The sequence below is a fragment of the Anopheles stephensi genome, chromosome 2, assembly GCF_013141755.1.
Source record: "Anopheles stephensi strain Indian chromosome 2, UCI_ANSTEP_V1.0, whole genome shotgun sequence".
Taxonomy (NCBI): domain Eukaryota; kingdom Metazoa; phylum Arthropoda; class Insecta; order Diptera; family Culicidae; genus Anopheles; species Anopheles stephensi.
Window position 1 is genome coordinate 27,421,915 of NC_050202.1, and position 14,057 is coordinate 27,435,971.

The following is a 14,057-nucleotide window of genomic DNA, read 5'->3' on the forward strand; positions in this document are numbered from 1 at the left end:
ACATGCTCGGGACACGAAACCAATCAAGAGTAAAAAAATCATAAATTATTTCTTTTTTCGATAGAAAAATTAGTATACTTTGCATCTTTAGAAATATTTTTAAGCAAAATGTGTTATACAGTCAATCGATATTCAATTAAAAGCATTGTTAAAGCATCGTGAAGAATAACGTGTAAGTAAAGGCCGAAGTTCCTATCCAAAGCTTGTGTACTACATACCTTGAATCGAGCTAGACACTGTGTATCTATTGATTGGCTAAAATGATATGATTAAGTTTACTTCAACTGGAAATGTGACACAACGATTTTTTTTCTCTCTCTCACACACAGGCTTTCATTGCACTTGAGTTGGGAGTTACTAAGCTACTGATTGGAATAAACTTTAGCACGAATTCGGGGTCGTAAGGGAGTACGGGACAAATGATTTTTGCTATCACGAGCATACTTGATACACGTTGCCGCTTGCTTAAGAGCAAAATTTTGTATAATATTGAACTGTCCACAAAAACGGGGGGGAAATTTTGACTGCCAAACATTGAGTTACCTTACGAGGGAAACATTTAGCTTGTGGGAGTTTAGAATTTTCACGTTCGTATGCTACCGTTGAAGTAAACTTACCTTGATCGTGGTACGCGACCGGGTGTAGAGTATTTGCGTGCCGTACTTGGTGGCCATTTTGTACTGTACTGCAGACAGTGGTCGAATGGCACGAGTCTGTGTCTGTCGTCGTTGGGGGCGTATCAGTGAGGATAAGGTGTACAGTGTATCGCCAGCGCGATCGCTCCGTTCAACGGTCAACGGTCGATCTCAATGTTATTGCTCGGGACTGCCGCCCCAGGACAGAGTTCGATCACTGTTGCTCAGTAATGCACTGTGTCACTACCCGCGTGGAATCATGTATGTTAACGTCTACAAAGCGAACAGGTCCACTCTAGCCGCAGCATAGTGTAACCAGGGGCGGGCGAATGATACGTGTTTGGGGCGACAGCAAGTAGTGGTGTGCCGGGACATTCGAACAGTTTCGAAAGCCTCACGGGCAAAGGAAAAGCGTAGCGCTTACTGTGGCTTACATTCGTTTGAAAAATCGAAAACTATTAGAAACCAGGCCATTTCTCCTCGATACTTGCTCACGCTTTCACAGGTGCACCAACTTTCCCAGCTATTACGTATGGTACCATTTTCGATGTGCTCAAAAAAAAAACATAGAATCACACTTTACACTTGCACCTTCCGTGAAGCTCATTAATATTTAACCATTTGTGAACTGTGTGACAGGGATAACTTTTTCTCCAGGAACGAGTAGCAGAGTTTTTTCGAGCAAAACAGAAACGTTCTCGCAATAACTGTGGAAACCGAAGTGGTAATGCTGTTAAATCACACCCACCGAATGCAACTGGCACGTTGAAATGCACCAGACTCAATCTAGGTTGGTAATTGAATTTTAATTCAATCATATTCGCGAGCAGAAATTATGGCGTCCGGTGGCGTTGGCGCATGCATACCGTTTTGCTTCTTCCATCACTGTTTCGTGTGAACAATTATAGCTAGTGGCATGGTGTTACGAGCAGCTACACGGGAGCTAAATCGTAAAAGGAATAGTAAACGTGTGAAAAACGTACATCATTGGCAACAGGAGCACAGGTGAAGTAGGGTGGAAAGTATGTAGCACAGTACAGGGATTTTCTACGACAGTTATACATTTTGAGTTTGGAGTTTCAAACACGAAAGGGGAAAGAGACATTTAAAAAACACACACACTACCAGTGAAGACAGAAGTTTATCAACAGGGAGAGACATGATTGAAGGTTTAAGATTAAGAAGACGACGTGGAATAAAGATGAGTATTAAGTTAACAGTAAATATTAGAGATCGTTGAAAGACTTTTTGTTGTTTAGGAGCTACTTCTACGATAAGTGCCGATATATTATTGTAGCTATTCCACTCAAGAATGTTCTAGTATTCAAGTTGATAGTTTATACAAGGGTGTTCCGGTGGTAGAGGTCTTCACACGGCAGGACCGGGGTTTAAATCCCATCCAGACCGTCTTCCCGTACGCAGGGCTGACTACTTTGCAACGGGTAAAATCAAGTCACAAAAAGCCAGAATTGGCAGGCCGAAGAAAGAAGATAGTTTATACAATCACTTAGGCAAGTGATATCTTTTACTTGTTTATTCCACTAAGACTGAGACTCCTCGTACAACGTTTAATGAACTGCACCAAGAGCAGGACTGGTCTCTATGGATACGCTAAGCGATTACTAGCACATTTTTCTTTTCAATGAAGGCCCTTCAGTTTAGGAAATAAAACCGGTGAGCCTTCAGCATACCATGTCACCTTGTTTGACGCTGAGTGAAAAGTTCGCACAGCTTTGTTTCAAGGAAGATGGCTAACACGTTCCTAATTCGCACGAGTAGTTTCTCCATAATTGGCTCGAGCGTGTGTTTCACAAGGAAGTAACGAAACAAGCTTCACAATTGCGGACGCTTTTGTTGCATGATGCAGCAATTTAAATATGTGAACGGCTATAGAAGTCGGGGACTAGTTTCGTGCAGCTTCACTAGCACTCGAGCTTCATTGCTTATGCTGAGGTCCTTAAGAATGGGTGATCTACACCCAAAATTTCAGTACATCATCAATGGAAACTACCTCCAGCTAGTTGATTTAGCCACCATTCTTGGAAGCTTAAACTCCTGTGATACAGCTTTTCCATCCCGAATCACCATGCATAGAATTTGTCCATTAGCGTCCGTAGAGGTTGTCGTAATGCAAACCACAGCAACATTTCATTTTCGCTCATTTGCGGGATGGGGAAACTGCTCCACCACCATATGCAGGAGGTCTGCGCCATAACCACAGACGGGTTTGCTGGCCGCCTGCCTGTCCAACGCGTCGAGTTCAGATTTTGTGAGAAAATGAAGCAATATTCTCGAGTCTGAAACATGGTTGGGTGCCATGGACGGACCTTGTTTGCAAGTGTACGGTTATGAAGGTGTCAATATGCGGCGACACGAGGTCAACGCGAAGAGAAGGGACCAGTGGAGGGACCAACTAAAGTCTAATCTAAATAAACATGAAGTGGGGTGCTTATCAGCTTTCGAACTGGTTGGCTGAAACTACATATTTCCCCTCAAGCCCGAGGGGGGGGGGGGGGTGTTTACCACAGCCTTGGGTTAATGGCAATGTTGGATGAAAAAAGTGAATGTGAAAAATGTGTTCGACCGTCACCGGCTCACACTCCCGGGCGTTCAACCGAATATTGGAGCAAGTCCCCATCCTAAGTCGGTATTGTGGTTGACGTTATTTTTAGTTGATTGAAGTGGTTTTTTTGGAACGACCCGCTTTTCTTATGAACAGGAAGTGAACAACAACGGCCACGAAACACACACACACACAAGTTGACGTAGGTGATCGGATTGATCGGACTACCAAAGAAAATGGATGTCGGGATTGTGCAGAACAATCGAACAAACTAAATTGGGTTGAGTTGGGGCGACTTACGGGGTTTGATACACAACACGGGAAGGATTTCTCTCCCTTCGGTGAGCTAAAACTTGGCCAGGAATTCATAATCCATTCAGTTGGATGAGTTCCGTTTGTAGTTACCGGTCTGTAGCGCGTTGACACAAATACGTTTTACTGTGGAAGTTTGGGGTTTAGCTTGAGCAACTTGAGATGGTGGTCCGAACGAAAAAGCGGATTACGTATCAGCAAGGGTTTCGGAAGATGAGATACGTTGGCGAACAACAGTCCAACATCTTGCGAGTATTGTTTGGCCAAAACAAAAAGCAAGAATGGGCAGGGTGGCATCGTACGTTCAAACTGAAGACACGTAATCGCTGCGGGGTGAGTGTGTGTGTGTGTTTTGTACGTACACTGCTGAAGCCAGCAAACGGACGGAAGCCTTTCAATTGCTGTAAGACTTTACAAGTGCTGTTCGGTTTGGCTAGATTCAAACACATTCCACAAACTTTTTGCTCATACAGGCATGCGTACTGAAGTCTCAAACATTCCACATACAACTAGCTAGTTTAATATTTTCTAACTGGTGTCGAGAAACAATGAATGACCAGTGGCCGAATTCTCGGCATTCATTAAATATCGTAACCTTAGAGCAGATTGTCAGTAGTGATTGTCTGAGAAAGGAACCAGACGAAATTGAACCTTTTATCTGTAGCTTGTAAAAACCTGTCCCGCCATCAGCTATGGTAGAAGCTCGCGTATGAGATGAATAATGATGGTGACGTGTACACGAGAAGGTTGATAGCATAGAAAAACATACTAGCGACTGCACACAGCGCCAATGGTTTATGGTTCGTTGGTTTCAGTTGGTCCGTTTTTCTGATTCATTTGGGGGCTTTTCTTTTTACTTCCGCTGGATCATTGCAGGAGGGCACTAGGGCCATTGCTTCACGATACGGACCGTTGGCCGTCAGACCGTGGTGCGGAAATGACGAACGATGGTCAGCCGGTGTGGGACAGGAAACGTGTCCTGGAAGCTGTCAAAGCGAATGTCAACAATTGCAAATGACAGTTCCACGGTGCGTTACCATCGCAATGTTTCGATCAGGGCCTGCTCATCTGGACGGTATTGTTGTTTTTGGACAAAACTGTCATTTTAGCTGCGGTCACGATCGGTTTCATGCTGGTTGACCTTGCTTCTCGCCACCTGTCCCCCCCCCCCCCCCCATCCACAGGCGATGCGTCGCCGTCCATTGTTTCCACCCCGGAATCGGAAAGCTGTCGAGTTGGTAAAATTTTTGTCATCGAACGACATCGTCGAAAAATGGTGCACATAACAAATGGCGTCGTGTGTATCGGTTTGGCGTTTCTGGGCAGTTGCTTCTTTACGCATTGTTTCCAGCCTCTGGTGTTCGGCGGGGCGGCCGTGCTCCCACAGAAACATGGGACGGGACACGCATGGAACGCAAATATCGCCCGGTATCTGACAATGGCGTAATGTAGTTCCCCAGTCATTTACCCATTTTCCCACGGGGCAACGCAATCAGGTTCGCCGAATTCGTTTACGCCCCCCCCTTCCCCCCTTCCGCCGCCCTCGCCTCCCATTCATTTGGCAAAGGACGGAAAGTTGTTTTCTTGGATAAAATAGAGCTTGTGTGGCGCTGATGCTGCAGGAACATTTGCTACCGGCTACAGACACATCCGCAGGTCCTGTCGTGTGTGCGCGCGGGTAGAGTGCTCGATCAAACACACTCACACACACTCACACACACACACACACTCACACACACACACACACACACCAAGACGCACAGGGTATGCTCGCACTGTCCGACATTCGAGCAGGGTTGCGGATGCTGATGATGACGATGATGATGGCGCTCGGGCTTGATGTATAAAATGGCGCAAATTGAATGGTGAAGCTGTGCGATGCGAAGGAAGGAAGAAATTGGAAGCACAATATTGTTAGCAATAAGCGAAACTGCGCGGCAATCGGGAGGCAACCATCGGAACCATCGTCGAGCAGCACATACGGTCGAGGTAAGTGTGTCTATTGTAGCGCACACCCGACCAATATCAACCATTCCTGCCACCGTTTCGACGGTCTGTGTACACCGGTTTTATTACCGGCATGTCTGATTGCGTTTGCGTACTTGTTCTCGTGCCCGGCAGGTATTGGTCACAGCTACTCAGAGAGAGCTAAGGCTCCAAAATTTAGATACAAAAAGATACCGCAGGTTTTTTTTGTTTTTGCAAAGGAAATGGTTCGAAATGTATTATTCGCGATTACAAAACAAACACACACACAATCAATATTAACTATTTAAAATCATGCTGATGTGATTCGAAAATTACATTCCTGCCCAAGCAAATGGCGGGTTTTGAGAGGTTATTCGGGAGTGTTTTTTTACAAAAAAAAAGAAATTTTGGGGAAAACTAAAGAAATGACATAAATAAATAATGAACAACGATAAAAGCGTCCGCGAAGGACGTTTCTTAATTAAAACGTCGTCGTCGATGTGTTTTTATGAATTCAAAGCAATTCATCAGCGTCTGCAGACGTCGCTCTGATTTTATGAGGTTTAGATAATGGAGAAGAAAGATCGTTAAATCACTGCTAGACAATCATTAATAAAAGCAGTTCGATGGCATGTGATCCGTTGATTAAAAGTTTGCCTCCCAAGCCCAAACAACCATAATCTGACTAATTCATTCACTCTATCGTAGTCGGCGATGGACTGCGGGGACCACTCGAGACTGTGGTGCTGTGAGTAAGTTAGGACTTGAAACTACGGCTTTTCGGTGGGTTAAATTGATGTGTTTCGCTAAACATTTGCCCAAGTCCATCGATAAATGGTTGTCGTAAGATTCGCCCAACCAAAATGTGGGATAATTTAAATAATTATCCTGTTTTCGCGGACCACCCAATTTTCCCTCCTCTGACAAATCCTTCAATAACTTTTGGGCAGCAATTTTGTTACTGAATGAAAAATAAATAACAACACTTGCAAAACTTTTCACTGTCCTTTGCTTCGTGGGAAATTAACTGCAGGAAAACACGGGGCGAAAGTCTCGAGAGGCAATCCTACCCGTGATCATTGTTGTAAGCGTTACCGCTCCCTGTTTCTTGTTTGCTGACGTTGGGCCGTTGGGAGGCGTTTCCTACACTCGAAAATGGGTAGTTGCGGGGTCGGGTCTGGCACGCTAGATTAGAGGCGTAAATGATTTCTCGCCAAAAGTTAAGCGATTTACGATAAGAACAGGGGAATTCTCTAAAAGAACAAATAAATCGTTTTAGCCGTCGCCCAATCCTTGTCCGGTCTACTCGGTGCCATTGTGCGCCTTGCCGGTAGAACAACAAGATTCCTGTATCATTGTTTTTGCTTACCGTTGAGTTGAAGTCATAATTGAGTGATAAATTTAAGCGCTAATTGAATCCCGACCGTAGTGCGGCGCGACAACGGTGCGATACCGCTTTTGACAGCGAACAGCACGTGCCGGACACGCGTAACCCCGTTCCTGGGCTCTTCTTGCCCGGCCCGAGCAGGAAGCAAGTATCTGGTTGATTTGCACCTTCCGACGACCAGCTTGGAATATCTCAGCGGAAAGCTATCAAGCTTTGGAGACTGTGGGCGTTGGTAGTTGTTTGTGGAAAAATGGTGAAACAAATAATTCTGCAGCGTACCGGGTTGTAGGAGACGCTAGGCGGGCGTTTGACTTTGGGTAAAAGACGGAACGGAACACTACAAATTTATGCTAATCTGCTGGCCGCTGGCGCGCACCTGCAAGCCTTACGAAAGATAAATATCGTCACGCTTGTGGAAAACTTAGCCAGAGCGTCGGAGAAAGTTTTTTTTGGGTGGACAAACAATCGCCATACAGGTGGCTGGTAGGGGGTGGGTGGGTGGGTAAGAGAGGGAAAATTTAGGAAAATGCTGCTCCAAATCGTTTACTCATTGTTTTTCTTCTCTTTCATCTGCTCCACCGGTGAGTTGTTATTTTGCTGCAGCAGGACATTCTTTAGATGGTGCCCCGAAATCCAAACCGAATAAATACTTGTACGCTATTCGCGTCCAGGTGACAAAGATAGGGGCAAAGTTTGTTGCGCGTTTTAAGCGTTATTGAGATTTGATTTGATAAATACTTTGTCATTATTACAGGCTCGTTAGTCGGACGTAGAAAGTGTTCACCAACAATGTCTAAACCGGATGAATAAAACTGGGAACAACGACGTAAACGTCACGTTGATCTCATTGAATGTGAATTCGCTTAACGATTCAAATAATTACTGTTAGAGTCTTAGTGATTTGGGGGAGCGAAGAACTTAAACCTTGAAGCGTCAGTTGGCGACTCAGCCTCCATTCTAATCTGTTAAGGATAGTTGAAGCTACGAAGGTTAAAAATGGTAAAGTAAGTCCTCTTGAGAAGAATTGGTTTGTGAGGTAAGCTCATGTTGGTTGGATATTGGGTCTTTGATTTAATATTTGCAACAGCTGGTAAAGTTTAATTTAACGTAATATAACTTGAAAGATACATATCTATATTTGCACTTTTAAGAAACCCGATATCGTACGTGTACGATCATTTTGTGCTCCATATTTGTGTCCATTTTTGCTCCAAAAGCACGGTAAAGAACATCATTTGTTATCGTACGATACGCCATTCCGCCCCGATACGTGTGAGTGTGTAACGATCCAATGTGCTCCACTTTATCCACCCCCGGAAAATGCTCACATGACATTTCGTTTGACCGTAGAAAGCGGAACGAGATCAGCAATTCTTTATGCTTATGCCTTTTACGCATTAGTGGCATCCAGAGCGGAGGGGAAGGGACAGAGCGACCAACGGTGTGTGAGTGAGTGAGAATAAACATAAAGATGTTTTATTAATATCTCATCCCAGCTAGACACACACACACACACGGTTCACATGGTGACGTTGTAGCTGGGGTTGAGAATCGCAAGCAAGCGAATTCCGTCGTCCGATTCGGTCGTGCTCAATGACCGGTAAGAAAATGTTGTGAACGAATGATCTGTTGCCATCGCTGAGTGGAGTCTGCGATCGACCATCTGCTGGTGTCCTTATTTTTTGTGTTTTTCGCTTTTTTTTTGTTTCGGCTTCTGTACTGTCCCACCCCTTTTTTTTACTGACGCTCTACTCCCGCCCGAAGTAAATGAGGATGTGTATTCGTGTGACATCGAAGAGGCATGCCGTGGTTGTTGTTGTTGTTGTGCGATTCGACGTCGCCCACGTGTCAAACGTCGGTTGGGGGCATGTGACCAACACGTCCGAAGATTCTGCTCGTTTGTGTGTGTGAAGAAAAGCGACAAAAATTTCAAACAGCGTTTACCCGCTGTTGGAACCGAGCTCGTCGGCAGTTTCATTCCAGTGTAGCAGTTTCATCAAGTGGGGCAAGCTTGATGACAACGGTGTTCGCCGGTGATTTATGAACCAGCAGCAGCAGCTAATGGGGAACTTACGTCTTGTTAAAACCGACAAAAGCTTCACAATTGATGCGTAAGTCGACGCCGCCAAGGCTTGATGTAATGTGTGACGGGCAAACGTGTGGAAATGAAATGGAAGCGCAATGATAAATATTTTTCACCTTCATGACCAACGCCACCTTCCATCACCTGGGCCGTGTAACCTTCCCGCTAAACTCGATTTTCCGTAAAAGGAAATAGAAAAATGTCACACGCACGCACACACCCAGGCACGAGTGTGTGGACGGTGCTTGAAAGGTGAGGCAAATACTATTGCCATAAATTTATCACCACAAGCATGAAAGTTTGTGGGGTTGAGTTGGGGAAGGAAAAGGCGAACGGCATGGGACAGTAACACAAAGTTCATTCAAAAACTTAATTTCTTCAAACTTTTTCCATTTCGGAAGAGGTTTCTTTTTTTTGCGTTCTATTTTGGAGTTGATGTGTCGGTGTCTTTTGAAAGGAATTTATGCTTAGTAAATTTGGGAAAAATGTTCACGATGGACACAAGTCGTTGAAGTTGAGGTGTTTATTTACATCGAGCAAATGATGGGAGGGCAAAGTTGTGTTGATGAGTTTCCGGCTGGATGAAACATCGAAAATAACTGTGCAAGTGTGTTCCGTTTTATCTTGGAGGACTTGATTTTCTTCTTGGGGTTTTTTTTTAAATTGATGATGAAGCTTTCATGGTTGTGTAACATTTCTATTATTATTTAAATATAGCAATGAAATATTGAAGGATATAAAATTTTATAATGTTTCTTGATGTATAAAATGTGTCAAACCTATGTTATAGAAAATTAAGGGAACTTCTCTTCTTTGGCGCTGCAACCTCGAAAGGTTTCAGCCAGCCATTACTGGCTTTCTATGACTTCATTTTATTCTTAGTTGAGTTAGGCTGCCAAGATTGGATTTGAACCCCGATCCTGTCCGTATGAAGACCGGAGCCGATGCTATCGCCTCGGCCATCGGACCACCCGGTTCCTTTAAAAGTCAATAAGAAAAATTAACTTGGAAGTGGTAAACCACATGGCATGATCATATATCAAGATGTAGGACTTCTTCTACTTCCTTGGCACGACAACCTCTTACCTTTATTTTACCCGGAGTAAAGTAGTTAGCCAACCGAGCTTGCCCGGGATAAGGCTAAATACCAGGGAGGAAATGCTTTGGTAATTTCTTTGTGAATTTTTTGTTTTTGACATTTGTATTTCGTCAGCACATGCGGTGCTGACAATACGGCTCCTAGCCGTGATAATTAATAAATAAATAAATAAAATAAATAAAGTAGATAGCCTTGTGTACGGGGAGGCGGTCTGAATGGGATTTGAACCCAGGCCCTGCCGTGTGAAGACCGGCGCCGCTATCGCATCGGCCACCGGACTACCCCGTAGACGAAGAAGTAGGACACATTAGCTTAATTGACTGCATCCTAGAGTTGGCCAAGGAGTTTTAACTTTACGTTAGCTTGAAGTTGGATAGAAAACTTGTAGCTCGACCATCTACTTCGAGTTTTTATTGGGAATTTACATCTTTGTTTGTTTAGAAAAGAAGGAAAGATGTTCAAACTACGACAACCTTAATTGTTGACAAAATACAACGTCAACGTCAAGTGCGATGACAGCTGACCGCGGAAGTACGCAGCCACTTAAGGATGAGCCACGAGCGCAGCCGAAGAGAAAAAACCTAGCCAGAGAGAGCCGGAGAAAGAGAGCGAAGGGAAAGGGCGAATGACCGCGTTGCACACGGCAGTACCAGCCATAAAGCGAGAGAAGGAAGACGTTAAGTTTTTTATCTGCCAAAAGTGTAACTAAAAATTACAAAAAAAATACACTTATTAACGGATGTAGAGAAGGCGTCTAATTCATTTATTCTCGCAGATTGTTGCCTGTTGCATTTGCAACATTGAGTTTAGAAGGGATGAGTTTCAGAAAGAATACCTTTTAAATTTTATTTAAAGGGAATTAATTAAACTCCCTTTAAGTTTTATGTTTAAAAATGTTCAGAGAAATCTAAATCGTTACATCAGCTAGAATCAACGTCATTAAGCGACTTTCGTCGAATTTCGGTATTGCCAGCAATTATGAGCTGGTGGATGTAGCTGTGGAATGTCTTCTAATTGTGCGTTTCTAGACGGTGCCGGTACCGTTTTGCCAGGTGTAAGTACAAGCACCCCAACTGCCAGCAAACCCAGGGCTCGTTTAGCCAACGGCACAGCGTTCTATAGTGTCTTCCTCGGTACCTTAGATCGCTCGGCGACGGCGATTCCATTAGGGTGATGTGACGCACCCAGCAATGGGCCCCCCACTGCCTGCCTGCTTTCGGTAGAGCGAATATCGTAAAAAAAAAAACGTGACGGCGATGTGGTACGACGGGTGTGGCAGGGGGTTATAATTTCATTTTTTGGCAGCTATTTGATCATCGTTAGCCTGTACAAACTAAAACTAATTACAAACACTGCACGTCTGTTGCCGGTTACATAGTAAGTAGTGTTAGGCGGCGTTCGTGCCTGCCTGCTATCCATTGCATTGTTCTGCCAGCTACCAGCATTCTTACCACCCTTCTCAGCGCTCATCGGAACATCACAAGAAAATGGTGAAAAGATGTAGTATTTTAATTAAGGAAGCTTCTTGTTTCATCTCGTGGCGCTACCTCTCGGCTCAGCCCGCTTGCCACCGGGGCCAAGTCGCAGCTCGTTTTACTTGTCCCGGCTGTCTGGGGCTTGAGCTCTGAGGCCGACATAAAGGTTTGGCGTGCGTGTAGTGAAAATGCAGTCACAGCGGCGGTCCTATTTACAAACAGAACGATCCACGCATTGCAAATGCGGTAAACAGTGGAACGCACCGTTACACTGCATTTGCTGGCGGTGATAGAGACAGCCACGGACGCAACGGAGTGAATGCGCCGAACACGTATGGTGTGGGTCTAAAAATAATATTCTCTATGTATCTTTTAATGCGGGCTATATGCCGTGACACACATATAAATACGATGACGAATACGAGACGAATAAGAAAGCTAGGTGGAGGATCCATCACGATTGGCCATTAGTCTTCGTCAAGTATCCTGGTGCTCGGGAGGAGCAGCAGGAGGATGCGTCTGCGACTGTCCTTTGCGCATAACAACAATTGCCGTTTCGCATGGTTGCGCACATGACCACGGCAGACGGTTTGCGCTTAATCTGGCACCTCGGTTTGGTGCGACTACGAAAACGGTGCGTGACAGGTAGCAATATGCTAATAACACACATGTCACAGCGGTACCGACGCGTCCGTCGGGTCGGATACTTAGTCGTGCAACCGTGCGGAATAACTGCAGTGACAGTACGAATGTCAGGAAGCTTGTTAAATCGAGAGAAAACAGGCCGTCCAATGTGGGTCACCGAGTACGTACGGGTGCCACGTTCGCACCGGTTGGAAAATGAAATTTGTGGCGAGGTGAAGATGGACACAACACGGAAATCGATAAAGATGTAGTCTACATCATGGGGTGAGCAGTTCCTAGAGCAGTTGTCCTTCTGAAGGCTATTATGTCTTTGTTAATATATTCGTTGTAATGGTTTTCGAAGGAAAAGACTTTCTTTTTTAGAATCCCAACCGGTGTTCCCAATTCATCATAATTGACCGATATTCCAGCTGTCCTAAGCGTCTTTTGTTCATATTTCTTTACCAAAGTTTCACCGCCCAAAAGGGAAGAACGCAAATCGTTGTCCTCACATTCCTTGGACCTACGTGGACGGGAAAACTATCTGTGCTCCGGTGGAATGTGAAAAGAATTCAATTTTCCTGCGGCACAAACACGGAAAGTATGCACATTTTATGTTTAATGGTGCATAAAATGGTCGCACATTCCCTTACGGCCATTAATGACTGCATCCGGAAATGCCGGGAAGCGATGCCTGGCCGTTTGAGCTTTTTAATGTGCGGAGGTGTCGAGAAAATGAAGCAAAAAAACAGCAGAATGCCAAGTGCGTTAGAAAGATGACACAGATGGCAAGGAGGAAAGTTTTTCTCCTGTAAGTCATGTACTTGGAACGGGAAGGTACTGAGATTGACAGTCGGTTCTTTTGTTTGCTCTTGGTGTCGTGAATTGTGGCCGATGCGCTTGGAAGATGATTTATTGAATAGTGAGCGAGTTTATACTTTTATTCACTGAAGTTTTAGGCTTGCTTTTCAAGTGATTAGTATAAAAAAAATTTAATGTGCGATTGTTAAAGATAAATTGCACTATTCTTGGAATTTTGCTACGTTACACCATACCGCCACCGCAATCGAGAGTAGCTTGCACTTGAGAACCCATAATATTGATATAAGTTCTTCAGTATTCTTTTCCGTACCCTTCACGCCACCTATCAGCAGGTTCGATGCTAGCCTGAATGGCATGGATAAAAACAGCTCCATTATATTCGGCGCGGCTTTGAAGCTACAGGAAGGGGGAGCCTACACTAATTAATTCACGATGCCACCGATACCACTCGACCGTAATTGGATGAAAATCAATAGAAAATGGCGAAAGACACTTTACAGCCGGGTGGTCCCGTTCGTTGGGCAGGTTTCACGAGCAGTAAACTACAAACATTGATGGATGTGGATATGGTGGATCGATGCTAGGTCGAGCTCTAGTTTCGCCCCGCACCGCATCTTTACCTTTTCTTCCGGAATCGCTACGGAATCGCTTTCGTTGATTCCGACATTACGTAAGGTGCACTCAATTATTCAGCCAGTTTATAGTTTTTTTTTCTTCCCTCCCCGCTTCATTCCCAGGACGTTACTTTCGGTCCGTTGCCTTACGAAACGTCATCGTGGGGTTCAATTTTACCGCATAACTCACTGTGGCTCCGTTATGGATCGTCTTCTTCAAAGGTAGACAGGGCCACGGTGCAATCGTATCGGTGCCATCGTTTCCACCACATTCTCGTGCTTCGCGTGGTCAAGTACGCAAATAGGATAGGGTGCACTTCAGACGGGATGCACCCGGGGCGGATTCACGAGCGAACGGTACGGAAGCAGGAGTGGTAAAAAAAACGAATCTAAACTGTTTATAGCTGTACTGCAATTGAAAACGATCGCTTTCGCCTGTGCGCGACAACCCGATGTGTCTTCGCTGCTGTGTATT

At 44.8% G+C, this 14,057-nt stretch overlaps 1 protein-coding gene across 19 annotated transcripts in view; it reads right to left on the minus strand.

The window, feature by feature from the left end:
* LOC118506020 (small conductance calcium-activated potassium channel protein) overlaps nt 1-14,057 on the minus strand; it is a 146,582-nt gene that overhangs the window by 68,165 nt on the left and 64,360 nt on the right. For 2 of the 19 annotated variants that reach the window (XM_036042616.1, XM_036042617.1), the window contains one exon: nt 618-1,342. The exons of the other annotated variants lie outside the window; for them this stretch is intronic. In XM_036042616.1, coding sequence (XP_035898509.1) covers nt 618-674 — 57 coding nt within the window. In that variant the 5' untranslated portion in view covers nt 675-1,342. The remainder of the gene's footprint in view (nt 1-617; nt 1,343-14,057) is intronic. 19 annotated transcript variants of the gene reach the window in all.